The sequence below is a fragment of the Aedes albopictus genome, chromosome 2 (assembly GCF_035046485.1).
Source record: "Aedes albopictus strain Foshan chromosome 2, AalbF5, whole genome shotgun sequence".
Taxonomy (NCBI): domain Eukaryota; kingdom Metazoa; phylum Arthropoda; class Insecta; order Diptera; family Culicidae; genus Aedes; species Aedes albopictus.
In genome coordinates, this window is record NC_085137.1 from 383,556,453 (window position 1) to 383,579,926 (window position 23,474).

A 23,474-nucleotide genomic window follows, 5' to 3' on the forward strand; every position below is an offset into this window, starting at 1 on the left:
ACTCTTCTGTGACAAGTATGTTACTTGGGGCGTAACTTACGAACCCTACGTAACATAATAATGTGTTTATTATGGTCCATGGAAGAACAATATGTTATGTTATGGGAATTGCGAAGTTTCCACCTTCCAGTTTTTAATGATGATGATGATGATGATGATGATGGTTTCCATTCATTGTAGCACGGTACTAAGCCCGATAGCAATGGGCTGTCCATCCAATGTGATTTGATCAAGCAAAACATTATAATTATACAACCAAGATCATACAATTATACAGGGTGTTTGTTTCCGGAGTGCAGATATTTTTAGGGTGAATAGGTCTCCATGAGTTATGAAAAAGTGCCCAAGGAACATGGGGTCGGAAATCACTGCTAAGTGAGTTAATCACATTTTAAGTTTTTTAATTTAGCTCATCTTTGAAACCCTCTATCTACTAAACTATCAGTCGTACCATCAATGTCAACGCTCGAATTGAAAGCTAATGACTTCTACTATCTTAGCCTCTTGGACGTGAACTTTGTAAAATTAGTCTAAAAGGCTTAAATTTTCAAAACAATGCAAAACATGTCGAAAAAAACAGCTCTTTTTCAGACATTTTTGATGATTTTAATATGAAAACAAAACTTCTGTTAAAAAAGTTCTTCTATAAAACACGCACGAACTTGTTCTCTAAAAATGTTTCTTTGACAGCAAAACTCTATCTTTTGTAGATTAGCTAGAAAATGATTTTGAAAATATCGCTTCAAATTGCATCAACACCATGCCAAAATAATGGTCATCACCCCATCCGTTCGTGCGTTCGTGTGATGTTGCTCTACGGTATGAGGACGACGGCAGCTGCTGGTGCTGCCGTCGCGAACAGAGAACGAGTTCGCTCTTTGTCGCGTTGTATCCCCGCCTGTGGAAGATTTCGAGGCGGAGTGTGGCTTCTGTGCCATATTCAGTTTGACGCGCACTATACACGTTTTAGACGGAGCGAAAGCGCTGACAAAAGTGTATTTACAAGAGCATCCCTTTAAATCCTTCGCACTCGTAGCTCTGCTGCGGTGCTGTTCAGATGGGGAGGTCTATGCGTGCGGGAATTTAGAGCATGTACTAGAGAATGCACTTATTAAATGCATTTTCAAATGTACTAAATGTATTATGTGTAGCGTTATTCTTCTTCTGATGACTGGTATAACATCCCCAATGGAGCAGAGCCTGTTTCTCAGCTCAGCTGATAAACATGCAGCAAAAATTTGCGGGATTTCAAGGTTAATAATGCTCATAAGAAATCTGGGAAACAAATTAATCATTTTAGAAGAAGTTGTTGGTATTTAGAGAACGTTGGGGATTTTTAGGAGATATTGAGGATGTTAAAGGAAACATAAGAAACATGATTTTTAGGAAACATTGGGGATTTTTAGGAGATATTGAGGATGTTAATGGAAACTTAGGAATCATGAGGGTCGTCATGGAAAATGACGCCTTTGTGAAGTCTAAGCATTAAGTTGGACATTTTAGGAGAAGTCGGGGATTTTTAGGGAACATTGGGGATTTTTAGGAGATATTGAGGATGTTAAATGAAACTTAGGAATCATGAGGGTCGTCATGGAAAATGACGCCTTTGTGAAGTCTAAGCATTAAGTTGGACATTTTAGGAGAAGTCGGGGATTTTTAGGGAACATTGGGGATTTTTAGGAGATATTGAGGATGTTAATGGAAACTTAGGAATCATGAGGGTCGTCATGGGAAATGATGCTTTTGTGAAGTCTAAGCATTAAGTTGGACATTTTAGGAGAAGTCGGGGATTTTTAGGGAACATTGGGGATTTTTAGGAGATATTGAGGATGTTAAATGAAACATAGGAATCAGGAGTATCCTCGGGAAATGATGGTTTTGGAAAATCTAAGCATTGAGTTGGACAATTTAGGAGAAGTTGGGGATTTTTAGAGAACGTTGGGGATTTTTCGGAGATATTGAGGATGTTAAAGGAAACATAGGAATCATAAGGGTCTTCATGGGAAATGATGCTTTTGTGAAGACTAAGCATTGAGTTTGACATTTGAGGAGAAGTTGAGGATTTTTAGAGAACGTTGGGGAGTATTTGGAAAGGTTTGGGATTTTAGAGAACGTTGCGAATTTAAGGTGATATTGGGAGGTAAAAGGCAAGTTAAAAACCATGATGGTCTCCGTAGGGGCTGTCCATTTATTACGTCAGGGCATTTTTACGATTTTTCAGCACCACCACCCCCCCTTGTAAGATTTGTTGTATGAGAACCCAAATATTTTTGTATGGCGCTTAAGATTTCTCAAACCCCCCTTCCCCCCATAAACCCTTACGTAATTAATGGAAATTATGCCTTTGTGAAGTCTTAGCATTAAGTTGGACATTTTAGGAGAATTTGGGGATTTTTAGGGAACATTGGGGATTTTTAGGAGATATTGAGGATGTTAAATGAAACTCAGGAATCATGAGGGTCGTCATGGGAAATGATGCTTTTGTGAAGTCTAAGCATTAAGTTGGACATTTTAGGAGAAGTCGGGGATTTTTAGGGAACATTGGGGATTTTTAGGAGATATTGAGGATGTTAAATGAAACTTAGGAATCATGAGGGTCGTCATGGAAAATGACGCCTTTGTGAAGTCTAAGCATTAAGTTGGACATTTTAGGAGAAGTCGGGGATTTTTAGGGAACATTGGGATTTTTAGGAGATATTGAGGATGTTAAATGAAACTCAGGAATCATGAGGGTCGTCATGGGAAATGATGCTTTTGTGAAGTCTAAGCATTAAGTTGGACATTTTAGGAGAAGTCGGGGATTTTTAGGGAACATTGGGGATTTTTAGGAGATATTGAGGATGTTAAATGAAACTTAGGAATCATGAGGGTCGTCATGGAAAATGACGCCTTTGTGAAGTCTAAGCATTAAGTTGGACATTTTAGGAGAAGTCGGGGATTTTTAGGGAACATTGGGGATTTTTAGGAGATATTGAGGATGTTAAATGAAACTCAGGAATCATGAGGGTCGTCATGGGAAATGATGCTTTTGTGAAGTCTAAGCATTAAGTTGGACATTTTAGGAGAAGTCGGGGATTTTTAGGGAACATTGGGATTTTTAGGAGATATTGAGGATGTTAAATGAAACTCAGGAATCATGAGGGTCGTCATGGAAAATGACGCCTTTGTGAAGTCTAAGCATTAAGTTGGACATTTTAGGAGAAGTCGGGGATTTTTAGGGAACATTGGGGATTTTTAGGAGATATTGAGGATGTTAAATGAAACTTAGGAATCATGAGGGTCGTCATGGAAAATGACGCCTTTGTGAAGTCTAAGCATTAAGTTGGACATTTTAGGAGAAGTCGGGGATTTTTAGGGAACATTGGGGATTTTTAGGAGATATTGAGGATGTTAAATGAAACTCAGGAATCATGAGGGTCGTCATGGGAAATGATGCTTTTGTGAAGTCTAAGCATTAAGTTGGACATTTTAGGAGAAGTCGGGGATTTTTAGGGAACATTGGGGATTTTTAGGAGATATTGAGGATGTTAAATGAAACTCAGGAATCATGAGGGTCGTCATGGAAAATGACGCCTTTGTGAAGTCTAAGCATTAAGTTGGACATTTTAGGAGAAGTCGGGGATTTTTAGGGAACATTGGGATTTTTAGGAGATATTGAGGATGTTAAATGAAACTTAGGAATCATGAGGGTCGTCATGGAAAATGACGCCTTTGTGAAGTCTAAGCATTAAGTTGGACATTTTAGGAGAAGTCGGGGATTTTTAGGGAACATTGGGGATTTTTAGGAGATATTGAGGATGTTAAATGAAACTTAGGAATCATGAGGGTCGTCATGGAAAATGACGCCTTTGTGAAGTCTAAGCATTAAGTTGGACATTTTAGGAGAAGTCGGGGATTTTTTAGGGAACATTGGGGATTTTTAGGAGATATTGAGGATGTTAAATGAAACTTAGGAATCATGAGGGTCGTCATGGAAAATGACGCCTTTGTGAAGTCTAAGCATTAAGTTGGACATTTTAGGAGAAGTCGGGGATTTTTAGGGAACATTGGGGATTTTTAGGAGATATTGAGGATGTTAAATGAAACTTAGGAATCATGAGGGTCGTCATGGAAAATGACGCCTTTGTGAAGTCTAAGCATTAAGTTGGACATTTTAGGAGAAGTCGGGGATTTTTAGGGAACATTGGGGATTTTTAGGAGATATTGAGGATGTTAAATGAAACTCAGGAATCATGAGGGTCGTCATGGGAAATGATGCTTTTGTGAAGTCTAAGCATTAAGTTGGACATTTTAGGAGAAGTCGGGGATTTTTAGGGAACATTGGGGATTTTTAGGAGATATTGAGGATGTTAAATGAAACTTAGGAATCATGAGGGTCGTCATGGAAAATGACGCCTTTGTGAAGTCTAAGCATTAAGTTGGACATTTTAGGAGAAGTCGGGGATTTTTAGGGAACATTGGGGATTTTTAGGAGATATTGAGGATGTTAATGGAAACTTAGGAATCATGAGGGTCGTCATGGGAAATGATGCTTTTGTGAAGTCTAAGCATTAAGTTGGACATTTTAGGAGAAGTCGGGGATTTTTAGGGAACATTGGGGATTTTTAGGAGATATTGAGGATGTTAAATGAAACATAGGAATCAGGAGTATCCTCGGGAAATGATGGTTTTGGAAAATCTAAGCATTGAGTTGGACAATTTAGGAGAAGTTGGGGATTTTTAGAGAACGTTGGGGATTTATCGGAGATATTAAGGATGTTAAAGGAAACATAGGAATCATAAGGGTCTTCATGGGAAATGATGCTTTTGTGAAGACTAAGCATTGAGTTTGACATTTGAGGAGAAGTTGAGGATTTTTAGAGAACGTTGGGGAGTATTTGGAAAGGTTTGGGATTTTAGAGAACGTTGCGAATTTAAGGTGATATTGGGAGGTAAAAGGCAAGTTAAAAACCATGATGGTCTCCGTAGGGGCTGTCCATTTATTACGTCAGGGCATTTTTACGATTTTTCAGCACCACCACCCCCCCTTGTAAGATTTGTTGTATGAGAACCCAAATATTTTTGTATGGCGCTTAAGATTTCTCAAACCCCCCCTCCCCCCATAAACCCTTACGTAATTAATGGACAGCCCCATAGGAAATTATGCCTTTGTGAAGTCTTAGCATTAAGTTGGACATTTTAAGAGAAGTTGGGGATTTTTAGAGAACGTTGGGGAGTATTTGGAAAGGTTTGGGATTTTAGAGAACGTTGCGAATTTAAGGTGATATTGGGAGGTAAAAGGCAAGTTAAAAACCATGATGATCTCCGTAGGGGCTGTCCATTTATTACGTCAGGGCATTTTTACGATTTTTCAGCACCACCACCCCCCCTTGTAAGATTTGTTGTATGAGAACCCAAATATTTTTGTATGGCGCTTAAGATTTCTCAAACCCCCCTTCCCCCCATAAACCCTTACGTAATTAATGGAAATTATGCCTTTGTGAAGTCTTAGCATTAAGTTGGACATTTTAGGAGAATTTGGGGATTTTTAGGGAACATTGGGGATTTTTAGGAGATATTGAGGATGTTAAATGAAACTCAGGAATCATGAGGGTCGTCATGGGAAATGATGCTTTTGTGAAGTCTAAGCATTAAGTTGGACATTTTAGGAGAAGTCGGGGATTTTTAGGGAACATTGGGGATTTTTAGGAGATATTGAGGATGTTAAATGAAACTTAGGAATCATGAGGGTCGTCATGGAAAAAGACGCCTTTGTGAAGTCTAAGCATTAAGTTGGACATTTTAGGAGAAGTCGGGGATTTTTAGGGAACATTGGGGATTTTTGGGAGATATTGAGGATGTTAAAGGAAACATAGGAATCATGAGAGTCCTCGGGAAATGATGCATTTGGGAAATCTAAGCATTGAGTTGGACAATTTAAAAGAAGTTGGGGATTTTTAGGGAACGTTGGGGATTTTTTTGAGATATTGAGGATGTTAAAGTAAACCTAGGAATCATAAGGGTCTTCATGGGAAATGATGCTTTTGTGAAGACTAAGCATTGAGTTTGACATTTTAGGAGAATTTGGGGATTTTTAGAGAACGTTGGGGAGTATTTGGAAAAGTTTGGGATTTTAGAGAACGTTGCGAATTTAAGGTGATATTGGGAGGTAAAAGGCAAGTTAAAAACCATGATGGTCTCCGTAGGGGCTGTCCATTTATTACGTCAGGGCATTTTTACGATTTTTCAGCACCACCACCCCCCCCTTGTAAGATTTGTTGTATGAGAACCCAAATATTTTTGTATGGCGCTTAAGATTTCTCAAACCCCCCTTCCCCCCATAAACCCTTACGTAATTAATGGAAATTATGCCTTTGTGAAGTCTTAGCATTAAGTTGGACATTTTAGGAGAATTTGGGGATTTTTAGGGAACATTGGGGATTTTTAGGAGATATTGAGGATGTTAATGGAAACTTAGGAATCATGAGGGTCGTCATGGGAAATGATGCTTTTGTGAAGTCTACGCATTAAGTTGGACATTTTAGGAGAAGTCGGGGATTTTTAGGGAACATTGGGGATTTTTAGGAGATATTGAGGATGTTAATGGAAACTTAGGAATCATGAGGGTCGTCATGGGAAATGATGCTTTTGTGAAGTCTAAGCATTAAGTTGGACATTTTAAGAGAAGTCGGGGATTTTTAGGGAACATTGGGGATTTTTAGGAGATATTGAGGATGTTAAATAAAACTTAGGAATCATGAGGGTCGTCATGGAAAATGACGCCTTTGTGAAGTCTAAGCATTAAGTTGGACATTTTAGGAGAAGTCGGGGATTTTTAGGGAACATTGGGGATTTTTAGGAGATATTGAGGATGTTAAAGGAAACTTAGGAATCATGAGGGTTGTCATGGGAAATGATGCTTTTGTGAAGTCTAAGCATTAAGTTGGACATTTTAGGAGAAGTCGGGGATTTTTAGGGAACATTGGGGATTTTTAGGAGATATTGAGGATGTTAAAGGAAACTTAGGAATCATGAGGGTTGTCATGGGAAATGATGCTTTTGTGAAGTCTAAGCATTAAGTTGGACATTTTAGGAGAAGTCGGGGATTTTTAGGAAACATTGGGGATTTTTAGGAGATATTGAGGATGTTAAAGGAAACTTAGGAATCATGAGGGTTGTCATGGGAAATGATGCTTTTGTGAAGTCTAAGCATTAAGTTGGACATTTTAGCAGAAGTTGGGGATTTTTAGGGAACATTGGGGATTTTTAGGAGATATTGAGGATGTTAATGGAAACTTAGGAATCATGAGGGTCGTCATGGGAAATGATGCTTTTGTGAAGTCTAAGCATTAAGTTGGACATTTTAGGAGAAGTCGGGGATTTTTAGGGAACATTGGGGATTTTTAGGAGATATTGAGGATGTTAAAGGAAACTTAGGAATCATGAGGGTTGTCATGGGAAATGATGCTTTTGTGAAGTCTAAGCATTAAGTTGGACATTTAAGGAGAAGTTGGGGATTTTTAGGGAACATTGGGGATTTTTAGGAGATATTGAGGATGTTAAAGGAAACTTAGGAATAATGAGGGTCGTCATGGGAAATGATGCTTTTGTGAAGTCTAAACATTAAGTTGGACATTTTAGGAGAAGTCGGGGATTTTTAGGGAACATTGGGGACTTTTAGGAGATATTGAGGATGTTAAAGGAAACATAGGAATCAGGAGTATCCTCGGGAAATGATGGTTTTGAAAAATCTAAGCATTGAGTTGGACAATTTAGGAGAAGTTGGGGATTTTTAGAGAACGTTGGGGATTTTTCGGAGATATTGAGGATGTTAAAGGAAACATAGGAATCATGAGAGTCCTCGGGAAATGATGCTTTTGGGAAATCTAAACATTGAGTTGGACAATTTAAAAGAAGTTGGGGATTTTTAGGGAACGTTGGGGATTTTTTTGAGATATTGAGGATGTTAAAGTAAACCTAGGAATCATAAGGGTCTTCAAGGGAAATGATGCTTTTGTGAAGACTAAGCATTGAGTTTGACATTTTAGGAGAAGTTGGGGATTTTTAGAGAACGTTGGGGATTTTTCGGAGATATTGAGGATGTTAAAGGAAACATAGGAATCATGAGAGTCCTCGGGAAATGATGCTTTTGGGAAATCTAAACATTGAGTTGGACAATTTAAAAGAAGTTGGGGATTTTTAGGGAACGTTGGGGATTTTTTTGAGATATTGAGGATGTTAAAGTAAACCTAGGAATCATAAGGGTCTTCATGGGAAATGATGCTTTTGTGAAGACTAAGCATTGAGTTTGACATTTTAGGAGAAGTTGGGGATTTTTAGAGAACGTTGGGGAGTATTTGGAAAGGTTTGGGATTTTAGAGAACGTTGCGAATTTAATGTGATATTGGGAGGTAAAGGGCAAGTTAAAAACCATGATGGTCTCCGTAGGGGCTGTCCATTTATTACGTCAGGGCATTTTTACGATTTTTCAACACCACCACCCCCCCTTGTAAGATTTGTTGTATGAGAACCCAAATATTTTTGTATGGCGCTTAAGATTTCTCAAACCCCCCCTCCCCCCATAAACCCTTACGTAATTAATGGACAGCCCCATAGGAAATTATGCCTTTGTGAAGTCTTAGCATTAAGTTGGACATTTTAAGAGAAGTTGGGGATTTTTAGAGAACGTTGGGGATTTTTTGGAAAAGTTTGGGATTTCAGGGAACGTTGGGGATTTTAGGAGATATTAGGAGGTCAAAGGCAAGCTAGGAATCATGAGGGTCTTTGTGAAATCTACGCATTAAGTTGAACCTTTTAGGAGAAGTTAAGGATTTTTAGAGAACGTTCTCTGAAAATTCTCAACGTTCCCTAAAAATCCCCAACTTCTTCTAAAATGTCCAACTAAATGTTTTGATTTCCCAAGAGCATCATTTTCCATGACGACCTTCATGATTTCTAAGTTTCCTTTAACATCCTTAATGTCTCCTTAAAATCCTCAACGTTCTCTTAAAACTCCCAACGTTCCCTAAAAATCTCCAAATTCTCCTAAAATGTCCAACTTAATGCTTAGATTTCACAAAGACACCATTTTCCATGAAAAGTCTCATGATTCCTTGCTTTCTTTTGACCTCCCAATATCTTCTAAAATCCCCAACGTTCCCTAAAAATCCAAAACTTCTCCTAAAATGTCCAACTTAATGCTTGGACTTCACAAAGGCATAATTTCCCATGAAGACCCTCATGATTCCCATGTTTATTCTAACATCCTCAATATCTCCTGAAAAATCCCCAAGTTCTCCTATAATGTCCATCTTAATGCTTAGACTTCACAAAGACATCATTTCTCATGACGACCCTTATGATTCCTAAGTTTCCTTTAACATCCTAAATATTTCCTATCATATGCTGATTTATCGACCGTATTCTATTAATAACTTGATGATTTTGTGGCTATATCGGTCTCTTTCTACTCATAGTATAAGGGAGTAGAGATCAAAGTGGATAATGAAATGATAGATATGATAGAATTCGCTAGGTAGCGAATAAGTGTGAAAATTTTATAGAAGGTGAAATTAGGCAAGTAGGCCATGTATTGAACGAATACATCGAATGCGTGAAACTTCTGCCGTGCGACCTGTGCTTTTAAACAGATCGGCTTGGTTGGTAGTTCATACCACCTTACCAAGACTGGCAAAAGTTTCAGGCACCCGACTGCCTAATGTATTGTTCTGTTTTTATCACAAATTCTATCGATCGGTAGCTTTTTCGGAATTCGCACTCCGTTCATAGGGGTATGTCTATATCGCGGCGTGTTCTTCCTATTAGCTTTTTCGATCTTATAGGATAGAACACTTTTCTTTTTGAGCCAAACTTTTCATATCATATGCTGATTTATCGACCGTATTCTATTAATAACTTGATGATTTTGTGGCTATATCGGTCTCTTTCTACTCAAAGTATAAGGGAGTAGAGATCAAAGTGGATAATGAAATGATAGATATGATAGAATTCGCTAGGCAGTCGGGTGCCTGAAACTTTTGCCAGTCTTGGTAAGGTGGTATGAACTACCAACCAAGCCGATCTGTTTAAAAGCACAGGTCGCACGGCAGAAGTTTCACGCATTCGATGTATTCGTTCAATACATGGCCTACTTGCCTAATTTCACCTTCTATAAAATTTTCACACTTGTTCGCTACCTAGCGAATTCTATCATATCTATCATTTCATTATCCACTTTGATCTCTACTCCCTTATACTATGAGTAGAAAGAGACCGATATAGCCACAAAATCATCAAGTTACTAAATATTTCCTAAAAATCCCCGACTTCTCCTAAAATGTCCAACTTAATGCTTAGACTTCACAAAAGCATCATTTCCCATGACGACCCTCATGATTCCTAAGTTTCCATTAACATCCTCAATATCTCCTAAAAATCCCCAATGTTCCCTAAAAATCCCCGACTTCTCCTAAAATGTCCAACTTAATGCTTAGACTTCACAAAGGCGTCATTTTCCATGACGACCCTCATGATTCCTAAGTTTCATTTAACATCCTCAATATCTCCTAAAAATCCCCAATGTTCCCTAAAAATCCCCGACTTCTCCTAAATTGTCCAACTTAATGCTTAGACTTCACAAAAGCATCATTTCCCATGACGACCCTCATGATTCCTAAGTTTCCATTAACATCCTCAATATCTCCTAAAAATCCCCAATGTTCCCTAAAAATCCCCGACTTCTCCTAAAATGTCCAACTTAATGCTTAGACTTCACAAAAGCATCATTTCCCATGACGACCCTCATGACTCCTAAGTTTCCATTAACATCCTCAATATCTCCTAAAAATCCCCAATGTTCCCTAAAAATCCCCAACTTCTCCTAAAATGTCCAACTTAATGCTTAGACTTCACAAAAGCATCATTTCCCATGACAACCCTCATGATTCCTAAGTTTCCTTTAACATCCTCAATATCTCCTAAAAATCCCCAATGTTCCCTAAAAATCCCCGACTTCTCCTAAAATGTCCAACTTAATGCTTAGACTTCACAAAAGCATCATTTCCCATGACGACCCTCATGATTCCTAAGTTTCCATTAACATCCTCAATATCTCCTAAAAATCCCCAATGTTCCCTAAAAATCCCCGACTTCTCCTAAAATGTCCAACTTAATGCTTAGACTTCACAAAAGCATCATTTCCCATGACGACCCTCATGATTCCTAAGTTTCCTTTAACATCCTCAATATCTCCTAAAAATCCCCAATGTTCCCTAAAATTCCCCAACTTCTCCTAAATTGTTCAACTCAATGCTTAGATTTTCCAAAACCATCATTTCCCGAGGATACTCCTGATTCCTATGTTTCCTTTAACATCCTCAATATCTCCTAAAAATCCCCAATGTTCCCTAAAAATCCCCGACTTCTCCTAAAATGTCCAACTTAATGCTTAGACTTCACAAAAGCTGACACGAATGCACTCTTAGTGTAAAATGTCATAAATAAATAAAAAAAAAAAAATAAATCACAAAAGCATCATTTCCCATGATGACCCTCATTATTCCTAAGTTTCCTTTAACAACCTCAATATCTCCTAAAAATCCCCAATGTTCCCTAAAAATCCCCAACTTCTCCTTAAATGTCCAACTTAATGCTTAGACTTCACAAAAGCATCATTTCCCATGACGACCCTCATGATTCCTAAGTTTCCTTTAACATCCTCAATATCTCCTAAAAATCCCCAACTTCTCTTAAAATGTCCAACTTAATGCTAAGACTTCACAAAGGCGTAATTTCCTATGGGGCTGTCCATTAATTACGTAAGGGTTTATGGGGGGAGGGGGGGTTTGAGAAATCTTAAGCGCCATACAAAAATATTTGGGTTTTCATACAACAAATCTTACAAGGGTGGTGTTGAAAAATCGTAAAAATGCCCTGACGTAATAAATGGACAGCCCCTACGGAGACCATCATGGTTTTTAACTTGCCTTTTACCTCCCAATATCACCTTAAATTCGCAACGTTCTCTAAAATCCCAAACCTTTCCAAATACTCCCCAACGTTCTCTAAAAATCCCCAACTTCTCATCAAATGTCAAACTCAATGTTTAGATTTCCCAAACGCATCATTTCCCATGAAGACCCTTATGATTCCTATGTTTCCTTTAACATCCTCAATATCTCCGAAAAATCCCCAACGTTCTCTAAAAATCCCCAACTTCTCCTAAATTGTCCAACTCATGCTTAGATTTTCCAAAACCATCATTTCCCGAGGATACTCCTGATTCCTATGTTTCATTTAACATCCTCAATATCTCCTAAAAATCCCCAATGTTCCCTAAAAATCCCCAATGTTCCCTAAAAATCCCCGACTTCTCCTAAAATGTCCAACTTAATGCTTAGACTTCACAAAAGCATCATTTCCCATGACAACCCTCATGATTCCTAAGTTTCCTTTAACATCCTCAATATCTCCTAAAAATCCCCAATGTTCCCTAAAAATCCCCGACTTCTCCTTAAATGTCCAACTTAATGCTTAGACTTCACAAAAGCATCATTTCCCATGACGACCCTCATGATTCCTAAGTTTCCATTAACATCCTCAATATCTCCTAAAAATCCCCAATGTTCCCTAAAAATCCCCGACTTCTCCTAAAATGTCCAACTTAATGCTTAGACTTCACAAAAGCATCATTTCCCATGACGACCCTCATGATTCCTAAGTTTCCATTAACATCCTCAATATCTCCTAAAAATCCCCAATGTTCCCTAAAAATCCCCAATGTTCCCTAAAAATCCCCGACTTCTCCTAAAATGTCCAACTTAATGCTTAGACTTCACAAAAGCATCATTTCCCATGACGACCCTCATGATTCCTAAGTTTCCATTAACATCCTCAATATCTCCGAAAAATCCCCAACGTTCTCTAAAAATCCCCAACTTCTCCTAAATTGTCCAACTCAATGCTTAGATTTTCCAAAACCATCATTTCCCGAGGATACTCCTGATTCCTATGTTTCATTTAACATCCTCAATGTCTCCTAAAAATCCCCAATGTTCCCTAAAAATCCCCGACTTCTCCTAAAATGTCCAACTTAATGCTTAGACTTCACAAAAGCATCATTTCCCATGACAACCCTCATGATTCCTAAGTTTCCTTTAACATCCTCAATATCTCCTAAAAATCCCCAATGTTCCCTAAAAATCCCCGACTTCTCCTAAAATGTCCAACTTAATGCTTAGACTTCACAAAAGCATCATTTCCCATGACGACCCTCATGATTCCTAAGTTTCCATTAACATCCTCAATATCTCCTAAAAATCCCCAATGTTCCCTAAAAATCCCCGACTTCTCCTAAAATGTCCAACTTAATGCTTAGACTTCACAAAAGCATCATTTCCCATGACGACCCTCATGATTCCTAAGTTTCCATTAACATCCTCAATATCTCCTAAAAATCCCCAATGTTCCCTAAAAATCCCCAACTTCTCCTAAAATGTCCAACTTAATGCTTAGACTTCACAAAAGCATCATTTCCCATGACGACCCTCATGATTCCTAAGTTTCCTTTAACATCCTCAATATCTATTAAAAATCCCCAATGTTCCCTAAAAATCCCCAACTTCTCCTAAATTGTTCAACTCAATGCTTAGATTTTCCAAAACCATCATTTCCCGAGGATACTCCTGATTCCTATGTTTCATTTAACATCCTCAATATCTCCTAAAAATCCCCAATGTTCCCTAAAAATCCCCGACTTCTCCTAAAATGTCCAACTTAATGCTTAGACTTCACAAAAGCATCATTTCCCATGACGACTCTCATGATTCCTAAGTTTCCATTAACATCCTCAATATCTCCTAAAAATCCCCAATGTTCCCTAAAAATCCCCAACTTCTCCTAAAATGTCCAACTTAATGCTTAGACTTCACAAAAGCATCATTTCCCATGACGACCCTCATGATTCCTAAGTTTCCATTAACATCCTCAATATCTCCTAAAAATCCCCAATGTTCCCTAAAAATCCCCGACTTCTCCTAAAATGTCCAACTTAATGCTTAGACTTCACAAAAGCATCATTTCCCATGACGACCCTCATGATTCCTAAGTTTCCATTAACATCCTCAATATCTCCTAAAAATCCCCAATGTTCCCTAAATATCCCCGACTTCTCCTAAAATGTCCAACCTAATGCTTAGACTTCACAAAAGCATCATTTCCCATGACGACCCTCATTATGCCTAAGTTTCCTTTAACAACCTCAATATCTCCTAAAAATCCCCAATGTTCCCTAAAAATCCCCAACTTCTCTTAAAATGTCCAACTTAATGCTTAGACTTCACAAAAGCATCATTTCCCATGACGACCCTCATGATTCCTAAGTTTCCATTAACATCCTCAATATCTCCTAAAAATCCCCAATGTTCCCTAAAAATCCCCGACTTCTCCTAAAATGTCCAACTTAATGCTTAGACTTCACAAAAGCATCATTTCCCATGACGACCCTCATGATTCCTAAGTTTCCATTAACATCCTCAATATCTCCGAAAAATCCCCAACGTTCTCTAAAAATCCCCAACTTCTCCTAAATTGTCCAACTCAATGCTTAGATTTTCCAAAACCATCATTTCCCGAGGATACTCCTGATTCCTATGTTTCATTTAACATCCTCAATATCTCCTAAAAATCCCCAATGTTCCCTAAAAATCCCCAACTTCTCCTAAAATGTCCAACTTAATGCTTAGACTTCACAAAAGCATCATTTCCCATGACGACCCTCATGATTCCTAAGTTTCCTTTAACATCCTCAATATCTATTAAAAATCCCCAATGTTCCCTAAAAATCCCCAACTTCTCCTAAAATGTCCAACTTAATGCTTAGACTTCACAAAAGTATCATTTCCCATGACGACCCTCATGATTCCTAAGTTTCCTTTAACATCCTCAATATCTCCTAAAAATCCCCAATGTTCCCTAAATATCCCCGACTTCTCCTAAAATGTCCAACCTAATGCTTAGACTTCACAAAAGCATCATTTCCCATGACGACCCTCATTATGCCTAAGTTTCCTTTAACAACCTCAATATCTCCTAAAAATCCCCAATGTTCCCTAAAAATCCCCAACTTCTCCTTAAATGTCCAACTTAATGCTTAGACTTCACAAAAGCATCTTTTCCCATGACGACCCTCATGATTCCTTAGTTTCCTTTAACATCTTAAATATCTCCTAAAAATCCCCAACTTCTCTTAAAATGTCCAACTTAATGCTAAGACTTCACAAAGGCATAATTTCCTATGGGGCTGTCCATTAATTACGTAAGGGTTTATGGGGGGAGGGGGGGTTTGAGAAATCTTAAGCGCCATACAAAAATATTTGGGTTCTCATACAACAAGTCTTACAAGGGGGGGTGGTGGTGTTGAAAAATCGTAAAAATGCCCTGACGTAATAAATGGACAGCCCCTACGGAGATCATCATGGTTTTTAACTTGCCTTTTACCTCCCAATATCACCTTAAATTCGCAACGTTCTCTAAAATCCCAAACCTTTCCAAATACTCCCCAACGTTCTCTAAAAATCCTCAACTTCTCCTCAAATGTCAAACTCAATGCTTAGTCTTCACAAAAGCATCATTTCCCATGAAGACCCTTATGATTCCTATGTTTCCTTTAACATCCTCAATATCTCCGAAAAATCCCCAACGTTCTCTAAAAATCCCCAACTTCTCCTAAATTGTCCAACTCAATGCTTAGATTTTCCAAAACCATCATTTCCCGAGGATACTCCTGATTCCTATGTTTCATTTAACATCCTCAATATCTCCTAAAAATCCCCAATGTTCCCTAAAAATCCCCGACTTCTCCTAAAATGTCCAACTTAATGCTTAGACTTCACAAAAGCATCATTTCCCATGACGACCCTCATGATTCCTAAGTTTCCATTAACATCCTCAATATCTCCTAAAAATCCCCAATGTTCCCTAAAAATCCCCGACTTCTCCTAAAATGTCCAACTTAATGCTTAGACTTCACAAAGGCGTCATTTTCCATGACGACCCTCATGATTCCTAAGTTTCCATTAACATCCTCAATATCTCCTAAAAATCCCCAATGTTCCCTAAAAATCCCCGACTTCTCCTAAAATGTCCAACTTAATGCTTAGACTTCACAAAAGCATCATTTCCCATGACGACCCTCATGATTCCTGAGTTTCATTTAACATCCTCAATATCTCCTAAAAATCCCCAATGTTCCCTAAAAATCCCCGACTTCTCCTAAAATGTCCAACTTAATGCTTAGACTTCACAAAGGCGTCATTTTCCATGACGACCCTCATGATTCCTAAGTTTCCATTAACATCCTCAATATCTCCTAAAAATCCCCAATGTTTCCTAAAAATCATGTTTCTTATGTTTCCTTTAACATCCTCAATATCTCCTAAAAATCCCCAACGTTCTCTAAATACCAACAACTTCTTCTAAAATGATTAATTTGTTTCCCAGATTTCTTATGAGCATTATTAACCTTGAAATCCCGCAAATTTTTGCTGCATGTTTATCAGCTGAGCTGAGAAACAGGCTCTGCTCCATTGGGGATGTTATACCAGTCATCAGAAGAAGAATAACGCTACACATAATACATTTAGTACATTTGAAAATGCATTTAATAAGTGCATTCTCTAGTACATGCTCTAAATTCCCGCACGCATAGACCTCCCCATCTGAACAGCACCGCAGCAGAGCTACGAGTGCGAAGGATTTAAAGGGATGCTCTTGTAAATACACTTTTGTCAGCGCTTTCGCTCCGTCTAAAACGTGTATAGTGCGCGTCAAACTGAATATGGCACAGAAGCCACACTCCGCCTCGAAATCTTCCACAGGCGGGGATACAACGCGACAAAGAGCGAACTCGTTCTCTGTTCGCGACGGCAGCACCAGCAGCTGCCGTCGTCCTCATACCGTAGAGCAACATCACACGAACGCACGAACGGATGGGGTGATGACCATTATTTTGGCATGGTGTTGATGCAATTTGAAGCGATATTTTCAAAATCATTTTCTAGCTAATCTACAAAAGATAGAGTTTTGCTGTCAAAGAAACATTTTTAGAGAACAAGTTCGTGCGTGTTTTATAGAAGAACTTTTTTAACAGAAGTTTTGTTTTCATATTAAAATCATCAAAAATGTCTGAAAAAGAGCTGTTTTTTTCGACATGTTTTGCATTGTTTTGAAAATTTAAGCCTTTTAGACTAATTTTACAAAGTTCACGTCCAAGAGGCTAAGATAGTAGAAGTCATTAGCTTTCAATTCGAGCGTTGACATTGATGGTACGACTGATAGTTTAGTAGATAGAGGGTTTCAAAGATGAGCTAAATTAAAAAACTTAAAATGTGATTAACTCACTTAGCAGTGATTTCCGACCCCATGTTCCTTGGGCACTTTTTCATAACTCATGGAGACCTATTCACCCTAAAAATATCTGCACTCCGGAAACAAACACCCTGTATATAGTGCAAGCCATCGCATTGGAGGATGCCCCAATGAATGTGAAAAAGAAGAATCTGTCATTCTCCACATAAAAGTTATAATAAGAAGTTGGCATCTCCACTCTTCCCAACCATTATGTTTCGATTGACAGCTCTTATTCCCCTCCACTCTCAAAAATAGTTGTTTTATACCAAATGTTTTATAATAGGTAATGGTCTGGTTTTCAGTATGATTAAAATATGGGATTAGATTATTAAAAAATTATACATCTCTTCACGACGTGTACTGTACATAGTATGCAGTAAAACGTCGGAAGTACTGAAACTATCATGGAGCAAACTCACCGGGTATTTCGCCTGAGTACTTCCAATAAACCTTTTGAACCTGGGTTGAGACGAAGAGTAACACGACGATTCTTCAGGCGCCATTAGCTTCAGGTGGAGCACCGCTGTTGCCGTCTATAATTCTCCCAGAATACAACGCTCGATGTACTCCGATTTTCCAATTCTTGAACCACTGGAAGACTTTTCTTGGCAAAAATGGACAAAACAAAACGTCTGCTTTCTAGTTCAGTCAATAAGAGCAGAAACACCAGCTGTGTCAGGTAACGGGCTGGTATGTGTCTAGCCGAAGCCAGATACTGCCATCTCAATAAAGTCAATAACCGGTTCCAGGACAAATCGCACATCATCCGACGTCCACCTGCGGTATTCTGCTCTGAAATCTCCATCCGTGCCGCGCCACCGTCTTTGAGATCCTTATTGAACCCTTTGTCCATGGCGGGTCACCGTTTGATTCAGCTCAGCGGTCGAGGGGAAGCTCCAATTCTGGCAGAAGTCTTACAACATCCGATGCCCTTCCGTGGTATAAATATTGCACAGTAGTCCGTACCGTGCAACCGTCCGTGGCATCTTCATCCGGCCCGTCGTCCGTGCCCTTTGCCAAACCGCAGTTGGTTGTCCAAGTAAAAAGAAGGTCCGAGGATAATTTCGACGATATTTTCGTTTTTAATAAAATAACTGGAGAAAAATTGACAGGAAAGAAAAACAAAACCGTTCAACTTCAGTCAAGGCCTACTCCTTTTTCGTTTCCACCTTCCAGTTTTTAATACGCTTGAAATCATTCAACCAGTCTTGGAGCACAGAAAATATGATCTATAGCGGCAACCGTTTCCACTTTCCCTTCAAGAGAAGTGAGTTTCCGACATACATCCCCCACTATTGTTTAGTGTGTTATATTATATAGCCTGCAAGCCATTACAAACATTTCTACTCACCCTTGCCCTCGTCCACCATTGGTACCGGCTTTCCGATCGTAGTAGATGAATGCTCCATAAATAAGACAAAACGTTTTTGCCAGCAGTCCACCGAATATCTGTTGAGAAGCAAAACATCACCTAAGCACTCACTCTCAGCAACAGAACAATAGATGACTGCGTCTCACCAGTAGGTAGAAATAATAGAACAGCATCCACAGCTCACCGAACAGAAACAGACTCATCCATCCGAAGGCACAGAGCGTCTCCAGGCGGCGTCGCAAGGGCACATTCAATGGTGCCCACTCGATTTCTCTCATCGTGTTTTATTGTTTGTTCTGATCATGCAAAGTTAATCTGCGGGTGGGTATAGAGAACAAAAATCATATTTTAGGTTTGACTATTTCATTCCTGTTCAAATATTATCGTGGTAGTAACACATGCACTTAATCACATTTACACCGTTTCACGTGGATCCGATAAACAGAACGCAATCAATCAATTTTGACAACACTAATCTCTCTCAGGTTACTAAGTACGAATCACTTTTGCAAACTAGATTTACAGTCCGAAGGTCGTCACTTTTTTGATAAGTCCCAATTGCAATGATTAGCAATAATTACCCCCACAACAACCGTTTCGCACGTGAAACTCACATGAATGCTTGGAGAGCGCCGAACAGCACGCACCTAATCTGTGGAGGGTTTACTGCACGCCTTTTTTTCTTTCTTTGAACTACACCCGGGAACCTACTATTTGCTGGGTGAGTCCCGAGCTGTGGTCGGTAACGAACTGACATGCTGAAGCGGCTGAAGCACCCGAGGTTTCTTATCGTGTCAAATGTCGAAAAAATAACACGAAAATCGGTAAGGTAATCTTATTCAATATTCTGTGGCAGTGGTTGCCAACCTATGTGGGTTATAGACAACTTGTACGGGTAATTATATAATTTTATTTTTATTCCTGATCGGGTTTGTCACTGCGACCAGTTTTTAGATCTATTGTGACATTACCCGTGTCCTTAGTGTAGTGCATGTCGCATTACTCAATTGCCATTGAGGGGCAATAAAGTATCGATTTTGATACAGTTTTTGTTTTGTTTTGTTAGAAAACAAAACAAGAGTACTGATATTGGCCATGCATCGGAAACCTAGCATCACCCTTGTTTTACTGCTAAATTCTCCCCAGGTTTAGGACCCGGGTTTTAACATTAGCAGCAATATCATTCCAATAATGGGACATGTGTTCAGTAATAAGAATTCTAGTATGTTCCTTGCGTACTAGCACTTTCCAGTCTTCGAAGAGTTAGTACATACATGGATCCCTAACCCAATTTGATTTCCTTTGCATTGAGTTTAGCTTCAGATGGTGAGGTTTTTAACTATATGCAAAGTAAAGTTGGTAAACTCAGTTTTATTCAAAAACTGGAAGTCTCCAAACAGCAGTAGTAAGGACTAAATACTATAATTCCTTGAATTACCAGAACACATATTCCAAAAATTGAAAAATAATACAGACCCCATTATTGAAGTCATTCCCAGCATCTCTTATCCCTACCTGGCCATGCCACCGCACCGGTCGGACTATGAATAACCTTAGAAAAAATAGAGTAACGAACATTTTTTATGCACTTCAGTATCATAATTTATATTTTATGTAACTAATTTTAGTATCATAATAACCAGTTTCTCCAAATTGCATAATGAAAAACAGTTGCATAATATTCATAATGCAAGTCATTTGAGTTGTACAATAAAAAAAATGCATAACATTTTGTATGGAATTCGTTGCAAAGCTAGATTTTTTCAGCCCTCATCGTATTTATTTAACTAGGCAACCCAAGTAACATATTTTAGTGACTAGAAGAAGTTCTTAGAACCATTATGAAACCAAAATAAAAGCTATTAAGTTTTATGACGAATTTGAAATCCTCTACAAGATTAATTGGCTATTAAAATGTTTCTTGGGAAGCCTCGTTGGATAAATGTACGATTCGTGCTGAAAAAAACATCAAAATTTTGCAACTCGTTACATAAATAATTAAATTAATAAACAACGCAGCCGAGAGCACTTTGTGGAGCGTGGACTTGTTTTGTCGATGGAAATAAGGATGGAGAGTAGAGTAGAGAAGATAGTAGAGAGATTTTAGAGGAAAAGAACGCAGCGCGAGTGCTAAGTGCAGTGCGAGGAAATAAAGGTGCTTTGTTGTTCTCAAGAAATTCGGAAGTTCTACCTACATTAAGCCCATGGTTCTACCAGAGGCTTACATCCTACAACGGATGCGTGCTGTGAGCCGCGATGTGCAGGGAGATATGAGGACGTAAATTTCTTCAGGAACGGACGTGAGATGATTGAATGGCGGAAGCAGCACTTCGATGAACACCGTAAATACGGAAGTCCACGATAAAACTGGGGAAACAACTATGTCAGTATAGGAGACAGAAACTCCTACGCTGAGAAAAGTTAAGAATGCCGTTCACAGGCTGCTCAATCCAACGAAGGAGCTGGTAAAGATGGTGCCAAAGCTGAACTCTTATCTGGGCCCACAGATAAATTGACCATCAGTCTGCATCGGTTGATTATCAAGGTCTGGGGAATCGAACAGCTTCCTATGGAGTGGTAGGAAGGGTTAGTATGTCCCATTTACTAGAAAGAATATCACATGGGAGAACATTTTAATTGTGAAAACTTCAGAGCGATCACTAGGCCTCAAAGTGCTATCCCAGATCATCTTTAGTAGTGTCTCCCTTACGGCCGGTCGACAATGGACAAGGCTTTCGTAGTATGGCACTCCTCAAAAATACGAAATTTCAACGCATCATCTGTCCATCGACGTCAAGGCGACAGAATCCATCGCACAGACCTCTAATATGACCAATAATACAAGAGTTGCGTATATTTTTGTAGAACATGTGTGCTACTTACTGCGTAAGGGTTTCAAGTGAATTATCTAGTTCATTCAGATTTCGCCAGGAACTGCGACAAGGTGACAGACTCTCATGTCTACTCTTCTACATTGCTCTGCAGGAAAAGCTGGGTTATGAAAGTTCGCCGACCACATGTGTGCGGACGATATAGACATTATCACCAGGACATTTGAAATGGCGGCAAAGCAGTACAGCTGCATGAACCGTGAAGCTGCAAAGGTCAAGCTAGTGATGAATGCGTCAACAAATTCACTAATTTGACGTATGAGCGGTGCCGTGTAGCATAGCATGAATACTTGCACAAATCTTGGATGGAGTTGCAAAGTTGATGTCAACAAAGTTGATAACATTGCTGATGTCGCTACTATCTACAATGTATTAGTCCCACTCAGCTCCAAACACCTGGTCAAGTCCTTGCAAGCATTTATAAATCCCTTCATCAACTTAGAAAGAGCCCAAAACTGAAGCAGCTTCCGATAGATGAAAGGATGTTGAAAATAGCGAATTTTCAACTTACAAGTAGGGTGCCTATACCTGTTATCGCACTACCTAAGGAAAACTATTTTCAATAAAATAAGAAGACGACCGACGAATGTCATCGATATGCCAAATGATTGATTAGTTTTCATACTCTACAGGAAAAATATAGAAACGGAGCCAAAACTACTTTAAGTATTTATTACGGCGTGTGCCAATGATAGGAACCCTGTACCAGTTATGGACACATTTGTTAATTTGAGTTCCACTTCGCACTATTTACATGCATTCCTTATGGGATTAGCCATAACTGGTACACTATGGCGAAATAGGGTGCAAGGAAGCCGAAAAGTTAAGGAAAATGATTTATTTCTATCATAATTTGAGCAAATTGTTAAGTTTGAATGATTGCAACCATCTTTTGTGAGCGTGATATGCTGTTCACAAAATTTTTCTTGTTGATTTGCATCATTAAAGGATGAAAATCAACTATGGCGAATTTGAGGTACTATAGCCATAACTGGCACACTGAGCCTAGTTATATAACAATATAAAGTATATATAGTGTAATCAGAAAGATTTCACCAAGTTCCGCGTAGTCCACTGAGCTGCTTGAAATCGATCTCTTCCGGACCCGTCTCCGAGATCCGAAATCCGAAGCACACATCTTCAAACGAAGACGTCCATCTCCACTAAGTCACCGTACATTATCACAGAAAAGAGTACACCTCACTGATCCTCTTCGGTATCACAAGCGGAATCTTTTCATCGATCGAATCGACGTTAACGCGTGGACGAGGAACACGGCAAATCGCCAAATATATAAATAAGTATCTTCATAAACCGATACTTTTAAGTTGCTGCACGTTATCACTGTCATGTCACAGAAAACAAATACATCACCGATCGTCTATGGTATCACACGCGGAATCTTTTCACCGGCCGAATTGAATTTTCAGCGGAGACGAGCAAAAACGTGATAGCTAATCGAAAACACGGCCATCCGCGCGCACAGCTTACTACGATGCTCTTGACGTATAAGCGGTGCCATGTTTACAGAAAATGAACTCGTTTCCATGGACTTATCCGAACCGAATTCATCGGGGTTCGAGAATTTTGACACTAGAGCGGGGCCATTCCCAATTAGAATCGTTAAATTCTGATTGGAAATCGTTCAGTTCTGATAGGAAACGGTTCCACTCTAGTGTCAAAATTCTCAGACCGCGATGAATTCGGATCATCGGTGAATAAGTCCATGGCCATCTAGATAACACGGCATGCATGCACGGTGCACCGCTCTAAAGTCAAACTTGTTAACACGTGAATTCAGGGCTGGAATCAGGATGATGATCAGG

At 39.0% G+C, this 23,474-nt stretch overlaps 1 protein-coding gene across 3 annotated transcripts in view; it reads right to left on the reverse strand.

Moving 5' to 3' along the window:
• LOC109403232 (2-acylglycerol O-acyltransferase 2) overlaps nt 1-19,593 on the reverse strand; it is a 58,976-nt gene extending 39,383 nt beyond the window's left edge. Inside the window, exons 1-3 of one of the 3 annotated variants that reach the window (XM_062853131.1) lie at nt 19,372-19,593; nt 18,904-19,072; nt 18,737-18,834 (exon numbers count right to left, since the gene is read on the reverse strand). In XM_062853131.1, the coding sequence (XP_062709115.1) occupies nt 18,737-18,834; nt 18,904-19,035 (230 nt within the window). In that variant the 5' untranslated portion in view covers nt 19,036-19,072; nt 19,372-19,593. The remainder of the gene's footprint in view (nt 1-18,736; nt 18,835-18,903; nt 19,073-19,371) is intronic. The other 2 variants (XM_062853129.1, XM_062853130.1) reach the window with 2 other exon arrangements.
• Between the last annotated feature and the right edge of the window lie 3,881 nt (nt 19,594-23,474).